The 19752-nt window shown below is 41.3% G+C and overlaps 1 protein-coding gene across 10 annotated transcripts in view; it reads left to right on the top strand.

Annotated features, from left to right (window-relative positions):
• The window catches only part of fam13b (family with sequence similarity 13 member B), a 64034-nt gene that overhangs the window by 23501 nt on the left and 20781 nt on the right, over positions 1-19752 (top strand). For all 10 annotated transcript variants that reach the window (XM_034543801.1, XM_034543795.1, XM_034543798.1 and 7 more), the window contains exons 5-7: positions 728-905; positions 1094-1238; positions 10190-10317. In XM_034543801.1, coding sequence (XP_034399692.1) covers positions 728-905; positions 1094-1238; positions 10190-10317 — 451 coding nt within the window. The remainder of the gene's footprint in view (positions 1-727; positions 906-1093; positions 1239-10189; positions 10318-19752) is intronic.

Raw genomic sequence — 19752 nt, 5'->3', positions numbered from 1 at the left:
TGCTGATGTGCAGGTATAGCCCCTCCCATCAGTGTATGAATGGGTGAATGATGTCATGTAGTGTTAAATTGCTTTGTGTGGTCGGAAGACTAGAAAAGCGCTATACAAGTACAGGTCCATATGTACATTGAAAAAAAAAAAAATGAAATGACCAATAATGCCTTCAATATACATGAATATAGACTGTTTCTGTCGCTCCTCTTTGCCCTGTCTTCCTTTTTTTTAATCACAGATAATCTATTCTAATCCTATTTACATGATGATGGTTTTTCCTGTGTCTGTCATGCAGATTACAGCAGTGGGGGAGTTTGCCGGGACTCTCCATGTCTTTCATTTCTCATTCTTGTCTATATACTATAATGGCATTACGACACCACTACGTTTTCCACTCTAACGCCATCTCCCGTTTCCCCTCATTTCACCTCTCGCAGAGGATTGTGCAATCAATCTTCTCTGTGTCTTCTATGTTTTCTTTAGTGAGGAATCTGAAGGAATTGAATTGATAACCCATAATCATAATCCATTCCACAGTATCTCCAAATACAGTAATGAAAAGGAGCGTTGTTGCGACATCGAGCGTTCCATTGTTTCAAGCATATTATTATAACGGGGATGGTGAATATAAGTGAAAGTAATTGTAGAAAGTAAGTGACTGCAAATAAGCATGTAAACATTTTATTATTCACATATAATCATAACCGGCATTCTTCTCTTTAACAACTTTCAGACTACAGCAACGAAGAGGAACTGTGTAGAAACTTGAAGTACCTGCTGCAGCAGCTTCCCCAGCTCAACTACGGCTTGCTGCGTTTCCTGTGCCGCTTCCTGGCCAGCGTGGCTTCCCTTCAGCAAGAGAGCTGGAACATCGGGACGCTGGCCGCCGTCTTCGGACCAGACATCTTCCAGTAAGAGGCTTTTTTTGATAAATGTGCTTAAATATTCACAATCGATATGCCTTTGCAGAAATGGTTCCAACTGTCGGCTGCTGCACAGAGGCACATGCATGTATTCAGTTATTGTTATTATTTAACCTCCCTATGGGAAGCGGTGGACAACCGATACAACACACTCTTCTCTCGTCTTGTGTTTGCAGTCTGTCAACAGAAGGAGAGGACCTTCGAGACCAGGAGTCTGTCAGCAGAGTCCTGGCAGAGCTGTTGGACAACCAAGAGGGCCTGTTTGACTCCGAGGAAGATGACGTCTCCACCACCAACGACTACAGCTCCATCAATGAACAGGTACCGCCCATCCCCCTTTTGTTTCTAACTTCTATATCTTCACTCGCCATCACTCAGTTAATCGCTTGAATACAATGTCAGAATCATCCGCTTGTACATGTGGTAGAATAAAACAATTGTAAACATGGTCTCATTGTTGCTATGCTTCGTGAAACCTCCAAATGTGTCAGTACTTGAATGGTAAAGAAGGTCTAAATGTTGTTGAAGCCGTTGCAGATAAACGTTTGTCAGACATCACAGAGAGGTTGTCCTTTTATTCAGCTTATTCCTTATTTTAGTCTTCGGTCTCAGGCCTACACATCTCCTCTTCTTCTGACTTCTCCTTATAGATATATAAAGTATGTTTCATCTACTTTTGTTCAGCCCTCCCTTCACCCAGAGGCGTCTTTTCTACCCACGATTCATGCATACATTAACTTTCACTTTGCAAATAAAAACAATAAACACTGCAATAGAGGACAAAGCATCGACTCCACATTGTTGCAAGGCTCTTTGCATAAAGGACACGTTATTAATAAATGATTTCCCTGTCAACATCCCTGAAGTAATATTCCAATTACAAAACACATCAAAACTCCTTTTTTGTCTTCGCCTCTTTTTCTTTTCTTCTTCCTCTTTAACGGCACTGAGGGTCAGGGGTGAAATTCTTTCCGGGAGAGAAACGGACATTTAAACAATTCCAAGCAAAATCAGTTACAAGAATTGACTCCAGAGATACTTGTTTGTACATCTTGTACAGGCTACATTAGGAAACACATATTAGGATAAAATTATTTCATCCTGTCGAGTAAACAAACAAAATCTCTTCCAATGAAACAAACCCCAGTGAGGATTATTAGTTAGCCGCAGTAGTTTAGGAAGTGCTTGTGTTGTATGAGTATATGAGTAATCACTTCCTCTATCTAGTACAGCACATAGTATTACTGAACAGAAAATTCTTCGGTCAACAAAATACTTTTCAGAAGAATCTAGAAGAGCCCCACCCCAACACACCCACACACACACACACACACACTGTCCTGCACACACACACAGCGCTGAATGCATGCTGAGGTGTCTCAAGTGTTCAGGCTTGAGATTAGAGTACGGATGTGGTTTAATGGCTGAGCTTTTTTGACTGGGGTGAACTATACATACCGTACTGTGTCTTACGTCTGCATTGAACCCAGAGAACGTGACTGGCAGACTAAACAAACTCCGAGGCATTTCCCCCTGTTGCCCAGCAACACCGCGTGACTGCTGGGCCAGCAGCACCAAGAATAACATGGGCAACATTTTACTTTACAGTGGCCTAATTACATTGTGTTATTGTATGATAACATGCACACGGAGACAATAATTACCCTTGATTGTTATCTCATGTCACCACCTAAGAGGACAATCTCAACACAGCAAGGGCTCTGAAAATATTATATTTAAATGTTGACATTAAAGGCTATAAACAGTCACTGATAGCTACTACAGTATATATATCTTTGTTGTTTGTTGTTGTTTTTTATTGCATGGCGTGTCAGATGAATGAGAATAAAGAGTATAACATTACCAATAGACAGACTTGTGAGAGAGAGCAGAAGAACGGGCAGCAGGGACAGTGAGCAAATAAATCTGTCAAGACAAATCATCTGTGCGCTGATCCCTGTGTTTTATGTAACAAAGAGGGCACACAAGTGGGCGGTTTGGAGAGGTAGAGGGAGAACAAGTGGCCAGGAAGATGGGGGAGAAATGGCGAGAGTGCAGAGAGAGAGAGAAAAGGACGAAAGTAACGGAGGGAGTGAGAGAGCAATGGCGAGGGAGGGGAAAGATAAGAAAAGAAGCTGGCAATGATGTAATGATGCAGCTCACACCTTCAGTCACTGCTCTACGCTGGGGATGGATCTCTGTGCGAAACAAACCCTCATGAAGGGGCATTATATACAACACACACACCTGCTTTCACACAAGAGACACACCTGCTTCCAGACCAATCACAAAGCTCAAAACGCCTCACGAGGGATAATTAGAACCATTAGAATAAACTACAGAGATGATGAACGATGCTAAATGTAAGAAACTGACAGACGTTGTAAGAGACTGAAGGGCAGAAGTCCACGAAACATGGAGTGAGTGAGACAGACAAAGACAGTTTGACGTGTTTGGGCATAACTTTGAAACGCAATGAGGCGGGCACGGATCTGACAATGGATTTTGGCTTGTTTCTTGGCAAAAATGGGAGTCCCTTTTTGAATTATTGTTTTTGGTAAGAGCGAGGCTGTGCCGAGGCTTGTTGCTATGATGATACCGGTGGGTGTGTTTGTTTTGATTCACTGAGTATCTGGACAAAGTAGGGAGGAATAATTGTAATCACAAGCTCATTCACTTATTTGTTTGAAATAACAATTTTAAAATGTCACCGTGTCTGTGCGTGCAGTACTGGAATAGCCCGTGGCGTTTTTATCTTTTGCTTGGCGCAAATGGCCGGACAGCTGGAGAGTCCGTTTTGGTTCCGCATCCCACGAGGCAGAAAACGAGTGATCCACCACAACCTCATTTGAATCCTCTCGCAATAGAAAGCAAGATGCTCCGTTCTGACTCATACCTTTTTGGAATGTCGTCAACAAGGCAGAATTGGTGTGTAGTGAAATATGGAAAGTAAGCAAGGTGTCCCATTTCAATCGTGACACAATGACGCTTTTAGGCTTGATTTTAATTTGGCCACTGAATCTCAGCCCTCGTTGTGACACGTCCGTCTGAATAAGAAAGGAGTCACTTCTATGGAGAAGTCACTCCTCCCCACATCTCACTAGTTCTGATTTTAGAGAAACCCCCACACAAGTCTGAAAGCAGTCGTATTAACATAAATGCCACGTAAGCAAGAATGCTCAGAGAGAAATTAAATATTTTTTGCAGTTTGGGATTTTAAAAAAAAGCAAGAAAAGAAAAAAGCAGCACACCTCCCTATGGTTTCAATTCTCACTCATGTGGCATGAACACTTTAAATGCTGCATGTGTGCAATCAAAAATTAAAGTCTTGTGCATTGCATTAATAAAATAGGCGGTACAATTCTCTAAATAAATGAAACAAACTAAAATATAAATGTTGATTAATTGTGAGAATGGGGCTACTAGTGTCCCTTGTGCTCACAAGGGCAATTAAATCGAGACTATAACAGCAAAAGTGTTAAAGATCCACCAGTGATGCAGCGTGTGAGATGAGAACACCCTCCCTACTGCATGCACACTCAAAGATCCCGTCATGTCTGACTCAAGACGTGACAAACGTCAACCTAACAGACAAATGAAGCCAGCAATGTTAATGTACAACATGCTTGACGAGGACTTAAGTGGGAACTTCATCCGGCCCGCTGAGTGTCGGACAGTCCGCTGACTGTCCACTCAATCAGTCTCTTAACGATGGCTTTAATTTTCCAGGTCTGTTAGTGTGACCTCAGCATACATCATGATCCGTCCTCCTCTCTGCCAACTTAGTCAAGTGCTTCTGGAGCTGAGCCATGTGTGAGATGCCACAGTGATTGGACAGCTGCGCCCTGGACTCTGGGTATTAATTGGAGCTGGGTGAATGGAGTAATGTTCCGGCCTATATAGGTCTGAACATAAATAATTCAGTATGCGTGGTATGCTGATGAACAATAACCTATTTAAGTTGGAACGTGATGGCTTAGTTGGACATCAAGGTGGATGTATAATATCTCTGTGAGGAGACATGTCGTATGAACACGCACACACCTGCACACATTCACACTTTTCTTTTACGTCAAGTGTCACACAGCCGCATCGTTGCTTTATGTATCGCGACTGCATTTCACGAGGCGCTCGGAGAGAATTTGGAACGTCTGTAAATCATATTCTAACACATTTGGATTTAAAGATGAGAAAAGGATCCCGCAGCCCACTCACTGCAGGAACGTTGGGCCAGAGGGCTCCTCTCCAGTGGCACTGCTGGAAGCAAACAGTACAGTCTCACAACAATGAGCACACCTGTCTGATCTTCCCTCAAACTTAGAAATGAGAGAAACGTGACGATGATTATTTCCCTTCAGCGATGAGCATCTGTGTTTTTAATTAATTTGTGAGAATTGAGCCTTAATGTGTTTTTGTGTTCAGATGTTTATTTCAGCTTGATTGGTTTTAGATTTAGTGGCATTCCTGTGTGTTCAATAGTACAGCAGCAGGTATGGATTTACCTCATTGAAACGTAAAAAGAAGCTTGAATCGGTAAGCTTCAGAAACTAGCAAGAGGACGCTAGATCTTTAAACGATCCAACCGAAGTGTTGCTTTATCTTTTCCAATGAAAGTAGCTCAGCAATAAATCCAAAAGTTGCTAAATCTAGCAAACCTCCCTCCACAGCCACTCCCTCAAAATGCTCATTATGAATGAAAACAACGAACATGGCTATTGTGTGTACCGTAAGAATACGGTCACGATCAATGAGTGCACAGGCAGAATATACCCAGACGGGCAGATATCATTACATTCTGGTCAATTTAGATGATTGGATGGGCTTATTACAGACACTAAATTGTAAAACTGGTGGTGACTGCGTTGCTTCTGCCGCATTTCCCCTGGTGTACAAAACGGGGCATTGTAACAAAAGCCAAGGCTGATATTTTGTTGTTTGTGTAAACAACAAAAGGAATACCAAATTCAAGCCTTCACTTCTACAAACAACAAACATGACAGCAACACTTGGGTGCTTCTCATGCAAAATGAAATTAGCAGTGAGTGTTGAAGTCCAGGTTAGTGAAACCACCATTGTATACAGAACTATACTTTCTGTATACAATGCTTTGACTGAATTGGTGTTTACCAATCTACCATCAGAATGTGTGTGTGTGTGTGGGGGGGGGGGGATACAAAAGATCCTTTGAGACATTTTGAGACATGAAATGTCATTCCTGGTCTGTTGTCATTGTTCTGTGTTCTTGGCCCACTAATGATGTCAGTGGGGATTTTTGTTTTCTCCGTTTTCCGTCCTGAAACTCTGGACCGGACCACTAAACCAGGGCCAAGGCCAGGACCTTTTGTTCCAGGGACCTCTCTGCCCCGTCTTTTCACCCACTCTGACACACACACACACACACACACACACACACACACACACACACACACACCATACAGAGATGTGCTCTTCTATCAACAAGTCTAAACCACACAGCAACTTCTTTTTTTAGTAAACTAATTTGTGAGTTATCATGATTTCCCACAGTCTTCAAACAAGACAATATTTCCAGCTCTAAGAATGATCATTCCAGGTCATCCCAACATGGGATTCAACAACATTGTCACATCGCCTCAACGGCTCTCTGATAACTAAGTCAGCAGGGCCTCAGTCGCATTCACACCATTTGAATGAACGCCTGTTATACATTCACGTTCCATTGTTCATTATGTCCACTCATTCATTGTAATGATTATTCATAAAGGGACTTCTATATCCAGACTCATTTTTTGCATATCACAAATCAGCGGGCCGTGATGGAAAATGCTCTTGATGGCGTATAATCCAAGGTTATATTCACCGCAATGTCCATTCATATTATAATTGCATTAAATTAATTTTACATGATGATGTAAATCAGACTTTCAATCAGCGTCTTAAGGTCCCACAATCTAGGAATTTCTTATTCTGCCCATGAAATCAGGAACAATTTCACACGGCGTCATACCAGGACGCTGTTTGTTTAATAATTATGATGATCATTTTTTTGTTTGATTAAATGCAGAGATGGTATCCCTAACTGCTTGTCCCATAATCTAATTTAGATAATCCGTTAGTTTCAGTCAGGGTTAGGGTTAGATGATACATTAATATATATATCTTAATTCAAATTACATTTAAAACTTCAGAACATCTTCAAAATAGTTATTTAGTCATAATTAAATTATATTTATTTAAATTCTGATTTAATTAAATCACTTAGAAATCTTTCATTCAACACATTTTAAAATATCTTTATTATTGAATGTGTCAAACTAAGATATTACCAGTCAACAGTAAATTGTGTTAATATATGAAACTGAAGTTCTAATTAGTCAATATATAATATATATATATATACGATTTATTAACATTTACCTCCAAAGATGCACATCACATGCAGCTCTGCACATTTTCACTAAGTTCAATTTGAGAAACAATTTAATGTTTTGTCCGCAAGGACAATAAATACGCAGAGATTGAAGCTGTTTAGAGTATGGCTTCTTTATCTAATCACTCACATGCACACTTAGAGGAATTTTGTGTGTCATCTTCCATAATCTGCACAATACGACGATAATTCCCTGACAGCCAATCGGAGCACTTGGAACAGGGGTGTTGCCGTAGCAACGACACAGTGACAGCAGCAGATGGGCTTGCTGTTGAGAGGAGTGAAGGCGAGAGGCAGAGGAAGGAACAGAGGACAGAGACGGAGGAGAAGAAAGTCTCATGGCGACGAAGATCCATCGGGACCTTTTAACCCGTGTTTCCTCCAGGGGTTTTACCCCAGTTTATTTTTAAAGAGACAATACACCTCGAAATTAAAAATGCATATTTTTCCTCTTACCTGCAGTGCTCTAAATTGTTTTGCTGTGAGTTGACGAGTGTTGGAGATATCGACCGTAGAGATATTTGCCTTCTGGTCTTCTCAGCACCAACAAAATAATATATTTTTAAAAAGCAACGTCTTGCTACAGAAATCATGACCAAGATATTGTGCATCTACTTGTGGATCAGCGGCTATACACTATAAACACGAGCCTAGTAGTAGTTTTGGAGAAAGAAAATAGTTCCGACGTGAAACTGCTCACAACAAGGTCTGTGTATTAACCGAGTCATAGTTTATGGAAAGAGACATTACTGGTGAGGTTTTTTTAAACGTATTAGTACTACGGGCAAGAGGAAAAATATGTATCTTTTATTTTTAGGGTCGACTGTCTCTTTTGAAATGATTCTCGTTGCAAATAACGGCACATGAAAAAGCTTTTTTTGAAAGGGGTTTAGCTTAAATCACGAGTGTCGTTTTATATCAGTTGACAATAATACAGAATAAATATGGAAAGCAACTATTTATCATCGGTAAACTACTGGCAAAGGATTTCTGTTTGTGTCTTGTTCACATGCCGTCAACTATCTGTATTATGAGTTATTCCTGTCTACATATTTACTACCCCCTCACTTCTCTCTCCAGAATCTATCTCCTCTCCTTCCCTCCTTCCCTCCTCCCCTCCTCCCTCTGTCTACTGTCAGATTCAATACATTCTGCCCTCTATCGCTTGAACGAGGGCTGAACTATACTGGAAAATATATTATTGTTGTGTTAAATTGACATTTACAAGTTGCCAAATGTTTACATTAGTTGTAAAGAGGATAATTGTTCCTGTTTCACACCATCTTTTTAAAAAACAAAGTACTTAAATTTAGCAAATGCATTTTTGTCCAACAACAGTTCCTGTTTGTTTCATCCTCGCCACACGGTAACTGTAGGCTCTTGTAACTAACTCATGTGAAAATCATACTTAATATATATTGCAAGGTTTTCATTTCATGTCGAGCATTAAAATAGTTTTGCTCGTGTGAGGACTACTTTGCCTTATTACATTATGCATAATTCGACTCTCATGCATGGGTACATTGCGAAGTCAACATGAAATTGATCTGTCATTTAGTCCTACTTTAATCCCTCCGCCCCTCCCTCCTTTTTCTCCATCTTGCTTGTATTTCTATTTACAAGGCAAAATACAAAGTGCTTAATGTAAAAGTGCTTCACGTAATATTTTAAAAGGCCATGTGATAAAGTGCTTTAGAGATATTGGTGTCATGCACGTCATCATCAAATGTCCGGTATGTGCCAGGGAAGACTGACATCGATCTAAAGTTCTTCCCCGGAGGTCAGCCAGGATGTATTTAACCACCATGTCGCTGTCTATCACGGTCTAATTTATCGTGCAAATTATACAGATTATTAGTTTTTAGGATTTGAGAGGCTTCTTCTCGCTCATATGACCATGTATGACTTATAACCCAGGTGGAACATGAGACCGAGACCTCGTAAAGTGGTCCAGACCGCGCCATCAACAGGTGCTGAAAAATCATTAGACATCTTATTTTCTCGTTACATAACAACTCCATGTTACTGTAGCTCTCAGTTAGTGTGCAGAAATAAGCCTCCTGCAATCTGTAATTCTATCCTTCCAAGAAAATGATATCTGTTTGGTTTTTAAGCACTTTGCTTTTCTGTATCTGCGGTGTCGGTGTGCTCCTCTTTATCTTAATGTATATTCAAATGTCGTACAGAACAAACTTTCCTTGAGTCTATCTAACCATAACTCTTTTCTGCTCATGTATGTTCTGGACCGTTCCTCTCCAGACACTGAAAGTCACGTACATAAATAAACTAACCTAAATAAAATGACATGGGAAATTGTATTTATGTAATCTTCACATAGCACGGTGAAGGTGAGTTATAGTATTTAACCCCCAGAAACTTAATCCCTACAAATTCAGAAGGTTGGAATGAATTTCCAATGTCCTTTTTTTATATAGAGGTTCTTACATGTGTACACTGGTGACATCTGCTAGACAAGACAGCTTTAGTTAATAATAATAATGAAATAGTTACCTTGGGTGAACATAACCTTAGTCTCTTTAATTCATAGAAGTCCTGGAACAGATGCTATTTTCTTCTTTACTTGTCTTCCTCATAAGGCTGTTAAGGTGTAAAAGAAGGTGGAGACACATTTCTAATATTTGCACCGTTATATTTCTTAAACCTTATTTTGTGGGAAACCAAATCGACTCCCAAAACTAAGAATTTCAGATTAGTAACTGTGGTAATCTCAGGCCGTAAACCTTTTTGTTCTATAAATAGCAATGTCTAAACACACTTTTTCACCGCAAAAAAAAGAAAGAAGAAAAGCCTATATATATATTTAAGTAATAACCTTTTGTGTCTTCTTTAATTCTGTCTTCAGATCACAGAGCTGCTGGACGATGAGAAGTGCGAGGCCGAATGTGAAGAGCTGCCTCAGGACGGAGAGGAGGGTCCTGTCTCCTCTGACTCACCGCAACACACACCCACTGACGACAGCCCCTCAGCCAGGTGAGGCCCAACCACTTCCATTATTAGATGAGATGGGCAATTCAGTTTTATTCTCTTTGGTCACCTTGTAATGAGGATGGCATATTGTTCTAAAAATGTGCTCCAGAAAGGAGTCTCCACACAAGATCATCTGCCCATTATTTAATGATCCCATTGCAGGAACATTAGGGTCTTCTCAAGTGAGTTGAAAATGTACGCAGAATTTTCCTTTTTATTTAAATTAGCTTCGATATCTGTGTCGAGATGCCATTAGTCATGCAGGTGCACTTAATTATGTTACTTTTTATGTCTATTTAAAAAATTAAAAAAACACCTGCGTTCATCATTCAGCACCGTGTGCACGACAATGTTGTAGTTGCTCAGTGGCTGGCTGCCTCTTAGATAAAGGCAAAGTTGTAAAGCAATGTAGGACAATAAATCAGTCCGCTGTGATGCTTTACAACACTCACTGGGCTTTGCCTCTGTCTTTCTCTCTCTTTCTCTCTCTCTCTCTGTGGGTGGGGGAGGGGGTCAGGGTCATGCTGCTAGTCTGGCTCCTAGTCCCACTGGCCTTTAAGATGATTACAGTGTAATCCATAATCCACATACACACACTCACAGGACTGAGACCATACAGCACATGCAACATATCTCTGGCTGTAACTCGGAGACAAAGGCACGAATTAAAGTTGGAGAGTTGACGTGACTGGATCGAGGCAACATTTATGTTTTAAACGCGTTGCCAAGATTCCCATTGTGCTGGAGTTCAGGAGTCTGTGTTGTGATACGCCGGGTCATGGATAACAAGGGAGTTCAGGCGGCTGCAGTGTGTCTGTGTGTGTGTGTGTGTGTGTGTGTGTCATCTGTGAGTGGGTGTCTGCATCGTTTTAATATCTGAGTAGTTGACACATTGTACCCCTCCTGTGTGTGTTTGTATTTGTGTGTGTTGTACTGGTGGATGGTTTTAGGTGGCAGCTGTTCTCAAAGCTTTAATGGTTGCTGATGAAGATGTAGGAGGAGAGGGAGGGGGAGTTACATGCAGCAAATTATTCAAATTAAACAACGCTGGCCAAAACTGTTTTTATCTTTCAGTCGCATGCTCTCGTTAGTAATAATTCTCTTTTAGCTGTTGCTAGCCTGCGGCCATCATCCCCGTGACCTTGTTTAACCTCAGTGTCTGGTCCGGGGGATTATTTCTGCGTACATAGACCTGCATACAGAGTCTGCAGCCTACACCACAAATCCATTTAAATAATGTCAGCCCGAAGCTTAAAGAATGCATCTGTTTAAACTGCTAAAAATATCAAGCACTCTGAATTCCTTTGAAGCATTTAGTCTACTTGCTCATCTGACCTAAAAGTGAGGTTTGGGTATACTTCTGGGTTTTTGTGTGGAAACCCACATATTTTTTGTTCCAGCACCGCGTGTAACAAATCCCAAACGTCCAAAAAAGTCAATAATTACAGCACAGCCAGAGATGATTGGTTAGAGAAACACAATTGTACTGATAATGGATTTCTCTTCTGATCCTGTGAATGTAGAGGAAAACAAACTACTTTCATTTTTCCCCATTTTTCGATTTTCTTGTTGTCATGTTAAATACTGCCACGCCTATTTTGAATATCAATTAACCTATTATTTTTTATTGTTTGGTCTAAAAAAAATGTCAACAGTGAAAACGTTGAAATATTCAAATAGCTTCTTAGTCCGACCAACAAGCCAATACAATACCTTCGATGATCAGTTTACGATTATGGAAACTTAAGACACGCATTTTCACGTTCAAGAAAAGGGAAACGGGGAATATTTAATTTATATTTCAATGATTTTTTTTTGCTTACTAGAATTGTTGCAAATTGATTTTCTGTCGGTGGATTAATTGACACATTTTTTCATGTAATCATGGTAAAATTGTATTTGAGGACAATTTTTTTTGGGGAAAATTTAACATCTCATGAAATATTTTCCAAACCAGCAGCCTCATGAATTCTAAGAGTGTGTGTGTGTGTGTGTGTGTGTGCGTGTGTGTGTGGTCCGTTTCAAAAGCATAGCTCTTTTAATGAAAAAACAGTTGTTGTTTTGTCTTGCGTCTCAGTTTGTTGTCTTTAATTTCGTGTCCGTCCTCCAGCAGTGTTCCCCCTTTCTCAAATCGTCGCCAAAGTAACTCACCTTAAGCGCTGCCGTGAGGATTTTTGATTTTTGATGAGTCTGTTTACGTATGCATTTCATTAACTTGAAACTCCCTGGCTGTTTCAGTTGCGTTTCATCAGTTATTCTCTGACAAAGAACCGGTTGTGCCAGCTCTGAAATACAGAGAAAGTTCCCGTGACTCAACATTAACTGAGGCTGAGTTGTTTGTCTAGCACTTGACAGACAGGGAAGTCTGTCCTCTGGCTGTTGCAGTGCTCTCTTAATAGACTGACAGCCCCCCCCCCCCCCCCCCCCCCCCCCCCCCCACACACACACGCACACACACACGCACCTTACATGCTGACACCCTCCGCTCATTTAAAATCTATTTATAATCCCTGGTATTTATCTTTTGATCTCTCTGCTTCCCCTGTTACTACTTCCCTCCCCTACTCTGCTTATATCCTCTCTCGCTGTGGAAAGTATTTTTCATGAGGCCACTGAAATGTCCTGGCAGGCCGCGGCAGAGAGACTCTTGGGATGCACTCCTGGCCACGGTGAGGAGGAGCGGGAGGGAGGCATGGGTTAATGGGGAGGAAAGGGAGAGCCACAGGGCAGAGGGAGGGCCGTGAGGGTGGGGGGATTGGAAAGGGTCTGTACTCGCGAACGATTTATAGATTGTTTTTTTCAAAACGCAATGTCAGACCTCTGGAGAGAAAAGGTAAACCCAGTAGATATAATTTAAACACATTATCAAACACTTATCTTAAATGTTGTCAAAGTGCCATCTCGGATCACCGTTCTTGTATCGATTACCTAAAATTGGACCAGAATTGTTCTGCGTAAAAGGGCCCGTTGCATTTTATGCCCGGAGAAGAGTGACTCTGATTCACCACATTTTGTACTCGGTGTTGAACCAGGTTTAGTTTTGAACTTGTTGGGGACCTTTCAGTGAGCAATCGATGCAATCACAGCTGTCCAAGACGTGAGCTGAAGTTCGTGACGGACAAAAAGCAAGAACGGGCGTTGATGCATCCAAACCCTCCTCGATTGTTGCATTTTAATGTCCCTTCTTGCCTTATTTGGTCACACATGTGTGACAGAAAGCATCTTTACTAGGTGCTTTCTTGATACTTGATTTAGTACTGAATTGATGATGACGTGTCATATCTGTCACAAATGGTGAATCATATATGTCTGCAGGATTTCTACATAGAAATTAACACAGTGTATAGGTTCGTGCAGTAGAGGAGTATCGGTGGTTTTGGTTTTTTGACCTAGTTCATAGATCAACCCACTTTTTACTTTATGATTGATCCGAGGAAATAAGACACAGAAACATCTGACCAAATATATAGTGCAAAAATAATTGAAAATAAATTGAAAACCATTAAATACCCTGTACATTCACTTGAATTTGCCTATTTTTAAGTATACTTTCTATATAGAGGTAGCTCAATGCACGCAGGATGTGATTAATCAAAATGTAGGTTTAAAATCTCAATTTCTTCAACTCCAGCATGTTGGCAGTGGCTGAGAGCACAGTGGGCTTTTGGTTGGTGCTTGTGTTACAAACAATGGCCTTTTTACCGCTGATCTCAGTTTGCAGCGTCCCTGCAGGGAAAGTTGTGTCCATACTTACATACCGTAGTACAGACTGCATGTTAACGGTGCATACGTAATGTATAGAGACAACGTAACTGTTCAATCGTGGACCATTCTCAAGAGACACCTCTATCATCGTTCCATTTAAAACTCAAAGAATACACTCGCTCGTATTTACTACGATTACATATAGAAAGAAGTACTCTCTCTCTCTCTCTCTCGCCCTTATCTGCCCTCCTTTTCCTGCCTCCCTCACACTTCACTTTCCGATTGTGTCAAGGCCCGGGCCCCTGCAACGGGCACAATGTGTAATATGAAAACGAACTGACCTAGATAGCACCACTCACCACGTGTGCTATCCGTTCTCCCCCACAGTGCTGGTACAGAAGTCCTATCTGGATTTCTAATGAGCACTTGCATCCCTCCGTCTTCACAGGGAGGAGAAAAAACAATAATTTTGATTTGTCAGCCCACACGCTGCTGCTGCCGAGGCCTCTTTTGTGTCAACACCTTGTCCCTGTAGTTCCTTTGGGTTACTCACAGATGATAACGTCAAATGTTTAGATTAGAGTTTGGCTCAAAGTATCAGGAACGGCAAAACGAGTTGATGATTGAAGACTGAAGTTACGTGACGGTTACTCTTTATTTCCTTGAGGAATTTGTGGAACGTTGTAGTTTAGAAAGTTTGACGCTTTAACAGGATTCCTCTTCGATTCATTCAGTGGTTGAAACACTTTTATAAATCAGTGGTACATCTGGCTCCTACTCGTATTGAAGTACAACTAAATCTCGATGGGAGAAAGAACCATTGTGAGGTTATCTTCCTTTTGATGGTACCCCCTTATTCGGCTGTTTGATATTGACTTTTATACAACAGTTAATTATATTTCTAATGTGTGTTCACCATTCAAATATCCTTTATGATGTAGGATTCCTGACTTCAGGTTTAGACATTTGGACCGGTTGTTTAGTGGGCACCATTCCACTCAGACTCACAGGCGAAGACACTGAAAGTCTGCACTCAACAAATCTCGTCCATCTCTGAAAGCCCCGCGTTGCATCTTAGAATGACTCGACTTATTCTGGACCACGCTAACATGCTCTTAATTTATCAAGTAATCTCAGGTTTTTCTGTTCATATTCTTGCTCTTCATTTTAAGTATTTTATCAAAGCTTGTATTGTTAGAGTTCCCCTTTTGAGTGCTTGATAAAAACCCTGAGTAATCTTAAGCGTGACATCTTTTCTTAGTTTGAGTTGAACCAAGTTAATCTGAAGTCTTGTCCTGTTGGAACTGACACGGACACATTAAGAGGACAACAAGTTTCCTTGTGTGCTTGCTTGAGTTCAGTCGTGACTGTTATCACACATATGGTGGCGTTACAGATATGAGGGGCCATGTCCACCAAAGGTGTATGCTATCCGGATACCAGTTTATTATTTTAATTATTTAACGAGGCGCTGAGTGTGCAACTTTGGCTTTCTGTAGGGAGGGGATGGGGGGGTCACCGATAGTTGAAAATGCTGTGACCGCAACTTTTACTTTTTACCCAATCACAGTGCAGGAGGGGCGGGACACATGGCCTCCTTCAAAGACGTCATCAAACAGGGTTAAACGATGCTATTCGTCGTGGTGTTTCCTTGCCCACAAAATATCATTAGCCACACGGACCTTCGGGTCCTTCTTCCTCCCCTGCGTTGTTCATCCAGAGCGAGGGCCGGAGAAGTACTCCATCTTGTGTATGGTTGCTATGATATACCGTATCATAGCAACCAGATGCTACCAAAGTGTTTCGGCTGAAAAATTGAGCTTCCCGCTGGGCGTTTTTTTTTTCCGCTGGGAAAAAAAAAACACTTTCGGGGACACGGCCCTTAACGAAATGTGTGAAATGCTCATTTGAAACACGTTAGTTACACTTGAATCACACTTTTAGTGCTGTCTTCCTCCTTTCTTTTGTTTTCCTCCTTCCCTCTTGTATTTATATATTTCCCTTTCTGTTTCATTCTCCGGTCAGCTCTTTAAGCATCACTGTCACTCCTCTCCATCGCTTTGTCATCAATAATTTGTCGTAAAATGTATTGATGCCTGTATTTGTCTGAGAAGCTGCCATTCTGAAAGGTGTGTGTGCGTGTGCGTGTGCCAGCGCGTGCGTGTGCGTAGCCCTCTGACTGTAATAACTGCTGAATTTATATTCACCACTGAGTGGACAGACTAAATCAAACCTCCTCCCCTTTCTGACTCTCGATTGGCTCGTAGAAGTCCTTCCTTCTTTACGATTGGCTCCCAACTTCAGCCCGTCCCATCTCATTGGTCCTTGGGGGTTGTTGCCTGGTTACATCAGAAGCTCATATATTTGAGCAGAGCTCTGGATGTTTACTGCAGCACTTCTACAGGCAGTGCAGGCGGAAACAACCTCACACACACACACACTCACACATTCAAGAACACACACACACACACACTGGTTCAGAGGACGCCACAGAATGCACCCAGGCGATACGCCGACTCTGCTGCTAGACCTGCTTGTACTGACGCTGACACCTCAAAGTGCTCAACTGGGATAACCGAGCCACTGGATACGAGGCCGAGCTATAGCCAGACCCGACACTGACAGAGGAGACACCTGACGGAGAGGATGAGAGTTCAGACAGAACAAGCCTAACAGCTTGATACTGCTCCTACAGGAGATGTGTCAGGTGGTTAACAGGCAAAAAGACAAAAGCGTCAGAAATCGTGCTGAGTTTGGTTAAAAGTCAAGCCGACTTCTCTGCGGATGTTGGAAAATAAAAAACACACTGGACTTTCATTAACCCGCACTGGGCAACGGGAGAAGAGACGCCAGAGAATCTGACAAACAGCCGTCCAGACACACGAGACAACCATCACTCTGAAAAACCTTCAGGCTGAAACAAAACAAACAGGACAGATCACAGTGAAAGAAACACAGCTGGGAAAATAAGAATGGCCTGTGACATTCTGCTTCAGAGGTAAACATCAGGGTTACGTAACGTCTCGAGTCTGACTGGAATACATGACGGATGGACGGATGGATGGATGGATGGATGGATGGATGGATGGATGGGTGGAGGTGAAGGCAAATGCGGTTGGATGGTAGATAATTGAATGAATAAGCATCTTCAAGAGAGGAGAAATGGCATGAGATTGGATCAACGTGTGAATGAATTAGTGGAAGGTTTTAAGTGATGTATCTTTACATAACAGAATGGAAGAATGGAGGGAAATGAGATTGGATTGTGCATTCTTGCTTATTGTTTTGTTACCAGGCAGAGATAAAAAAAAATTTAAAAAAAGAATACAGAGACGTGAGGAAGTCTGTGTCTTTTCTTGTCCAGGAACAGAAACAGGGCGAGGCATTACTTAGCAGCTGATATTGTGTTACGCAAGTATAAAGTAGGCAGAGGGATCTGGCGGAGAATGTGTCAGCATTTTTGCGACAAGACGGGAGTTGTCCTAATTTAATCAGTATTGTCTCAATCAAACATAATAATAAATAATGCATTCTATTTGTAAGGCTCTTTTCATTCAAGAATCTCAGAGTGCCACAACATACTGTTTTAATATATCTGAGGCATGTAAAGGTGCAGTCATGATTGGAGGAAGTTGTTAAAGAGTATTGAGTACCAAAGTATGCTCTAGAAAAATATTTTTATATAATTACTGTTGAAACGATTGGTCAATTGATCAATTAGTTGGTTCACAGACAACTATTTGCCAAACTTTGTGTGAAGGGAAAGCTTTAAGAGACACAGTGAAATGTGTCGTCTTATGCACCCTGACTTACAATATATGGGTGGTATGAATTTGTGTGTGTGTGTGTGTGTGTGGGGGGGGGGGTGTATATGTGTGGGTGAATGCGTAGACTGCAGCAGCCTGTAAGACCTCCCAGCCAGAACAGAGCAGGCTTGCTGACAACGGCACCTCTGTGGAATCACAACTAACCTTACACACAAACACAAACACACACACACACACGCACACACTTTGTTTCCTTTATATCGAGCCACCAGAATCATGCTGTAAATAAGTCAAGGCGCCCTTTATCAGCCCTTTTCCTCTTCGCCATCTGCACTGACGACACAAAGTCACTCTGTTGACGTTTTGTTTATTTAACGCAGCAGGCGAAACGATGATGCTGAGACGTCTTTGTTGTTTAGTCACTCAGTCAGCTGAGGCCACTGATAACAGCGTTCAAGATCTGCAGTAAACTCCTGGTCTATATTTGTGATATGTGGTGTCTTGTACATACGTTTAGGCCAGTTGTTTACAGGACAACAAAAAGTAACTTGGCCAAAATACTGAAAGGCAGCAGAGACATTGCAAGCTGGATTGAACCGTGCATTGTTAACATACTGAGTTACAGTAAAAACAAGAACGTCACCTTGGACCAGAGCACAAAAACAAGCCGGAAATAAGTTCTATATTTTGCTGCAGCTTATCCACGATTTCATCTGCACATATATGAAGGTCACAAACCTTCTGGAGGTGTAAAATGAGAGCTAACATTATCATATAAAGAATAATAGTACACGCAGTACACTAAAAGTTCCATTTAGGTAAGCGCAAAGCTCATGGCTTCATTACCAGTAAAACATGCGGGGGCAGTAATGTGTAGATTATGGAGTCCACATCGATCTATTCTCCCACGTTAAAGTAGATGACAGGTGTGATTCAGTTACTGCAACCCTTCAAGAATGGATCTGCACGTATTTGTCCACCTTTTACAAACATTTCACGATGCTCTTGAGGTTTCAATTAATGTCGTCAGAAAGCAGTTTTCAAAAACATTGGGAGAAATCAAAGAAGACCATAACTTTAATGTTGATATGGAAAACAAACACAGGTGAATAGACAGATGCTGCTTTGTAATATTATGGTAGTATTTACTTTTATACTATCAGGCTGAGGGATCTGAGTGAATCTGTCAAGAATTCATGTTACTCCACCACCAACCTGAGATGTCTTTAGTTGATGTAGTTGATAAAGCGGTTACTGAACTCATAATAGCTCAATAATATTAGTAATAAAAATAATAAATGAAGTATAAATAATATGTTTTAACCAAACCAATTAAAATAGGCAGCTCCCAGAAATGAGCAGATGTAAAAATAGCTTTAATCATCACCGCTTCTTTGCGCCTGAGACGTGATCAAAGAGTGTTTGTCCGTCTGCTAGCTGAAGGCGTGACTCCCTAAGATGTTATCAAGTTCTTTGGCTACCTCTCCAGTCGTCCGTAGGGCAGGAGCTGATCTAATCCCACCTACTTGGAGCACGTTCGAAAGCGGAGCCGTTATTCCCAACACTCCTGCGTCCTTGTTGCAGGCCCAAGATCAACAATATGAGTAAATATTCAAACGTCTATGTTTCGTGTCCAGTGTGTTGCACCTAGTCGGGCGTGGTCAGAAATGTGCTCTATTGTTTGAGATGCCACATAAGAGGTGAGGAATGTTTCACACCTGTTATTAAACTTCATCACAACACTGAAAACATATTAATTGACAACGCGCAATACCTGCAGAGTGCCGAGGTTTATGAGTTGCGCGTACACAAATAAAAACATGGAGGCTCTGTAGTCTGAACCAAGACGCCGAATTGTTTATTGCTCCCACATTGTCAACATTACAGCTTCCCACCTTCCTTTCCTATCTTTCACAATAAAAGCCCTACATATATTGATTACCAGAAGGAACTTAAATTCGTTCTG

This window comes from Cyclopterus lumpus, chromosome 10, assembly GCF_009769545.1.
Source record: "Cyclopterus lumpus isolate fCycLum1 chromosome 10, fCycLum1.pri, whole genome shotgun sequence".
NCBI classification, from domain to species: domain Eukaryota; kingdom Metazoa; phylum Chordata; class Actinopteri; order Perciformes; family Cyclopteridae; genus Cyclopterus; species Cyclopterus lumpus.
This window is presented reverse-complemented; position numbering and strand designations above follow the sequence as displayed.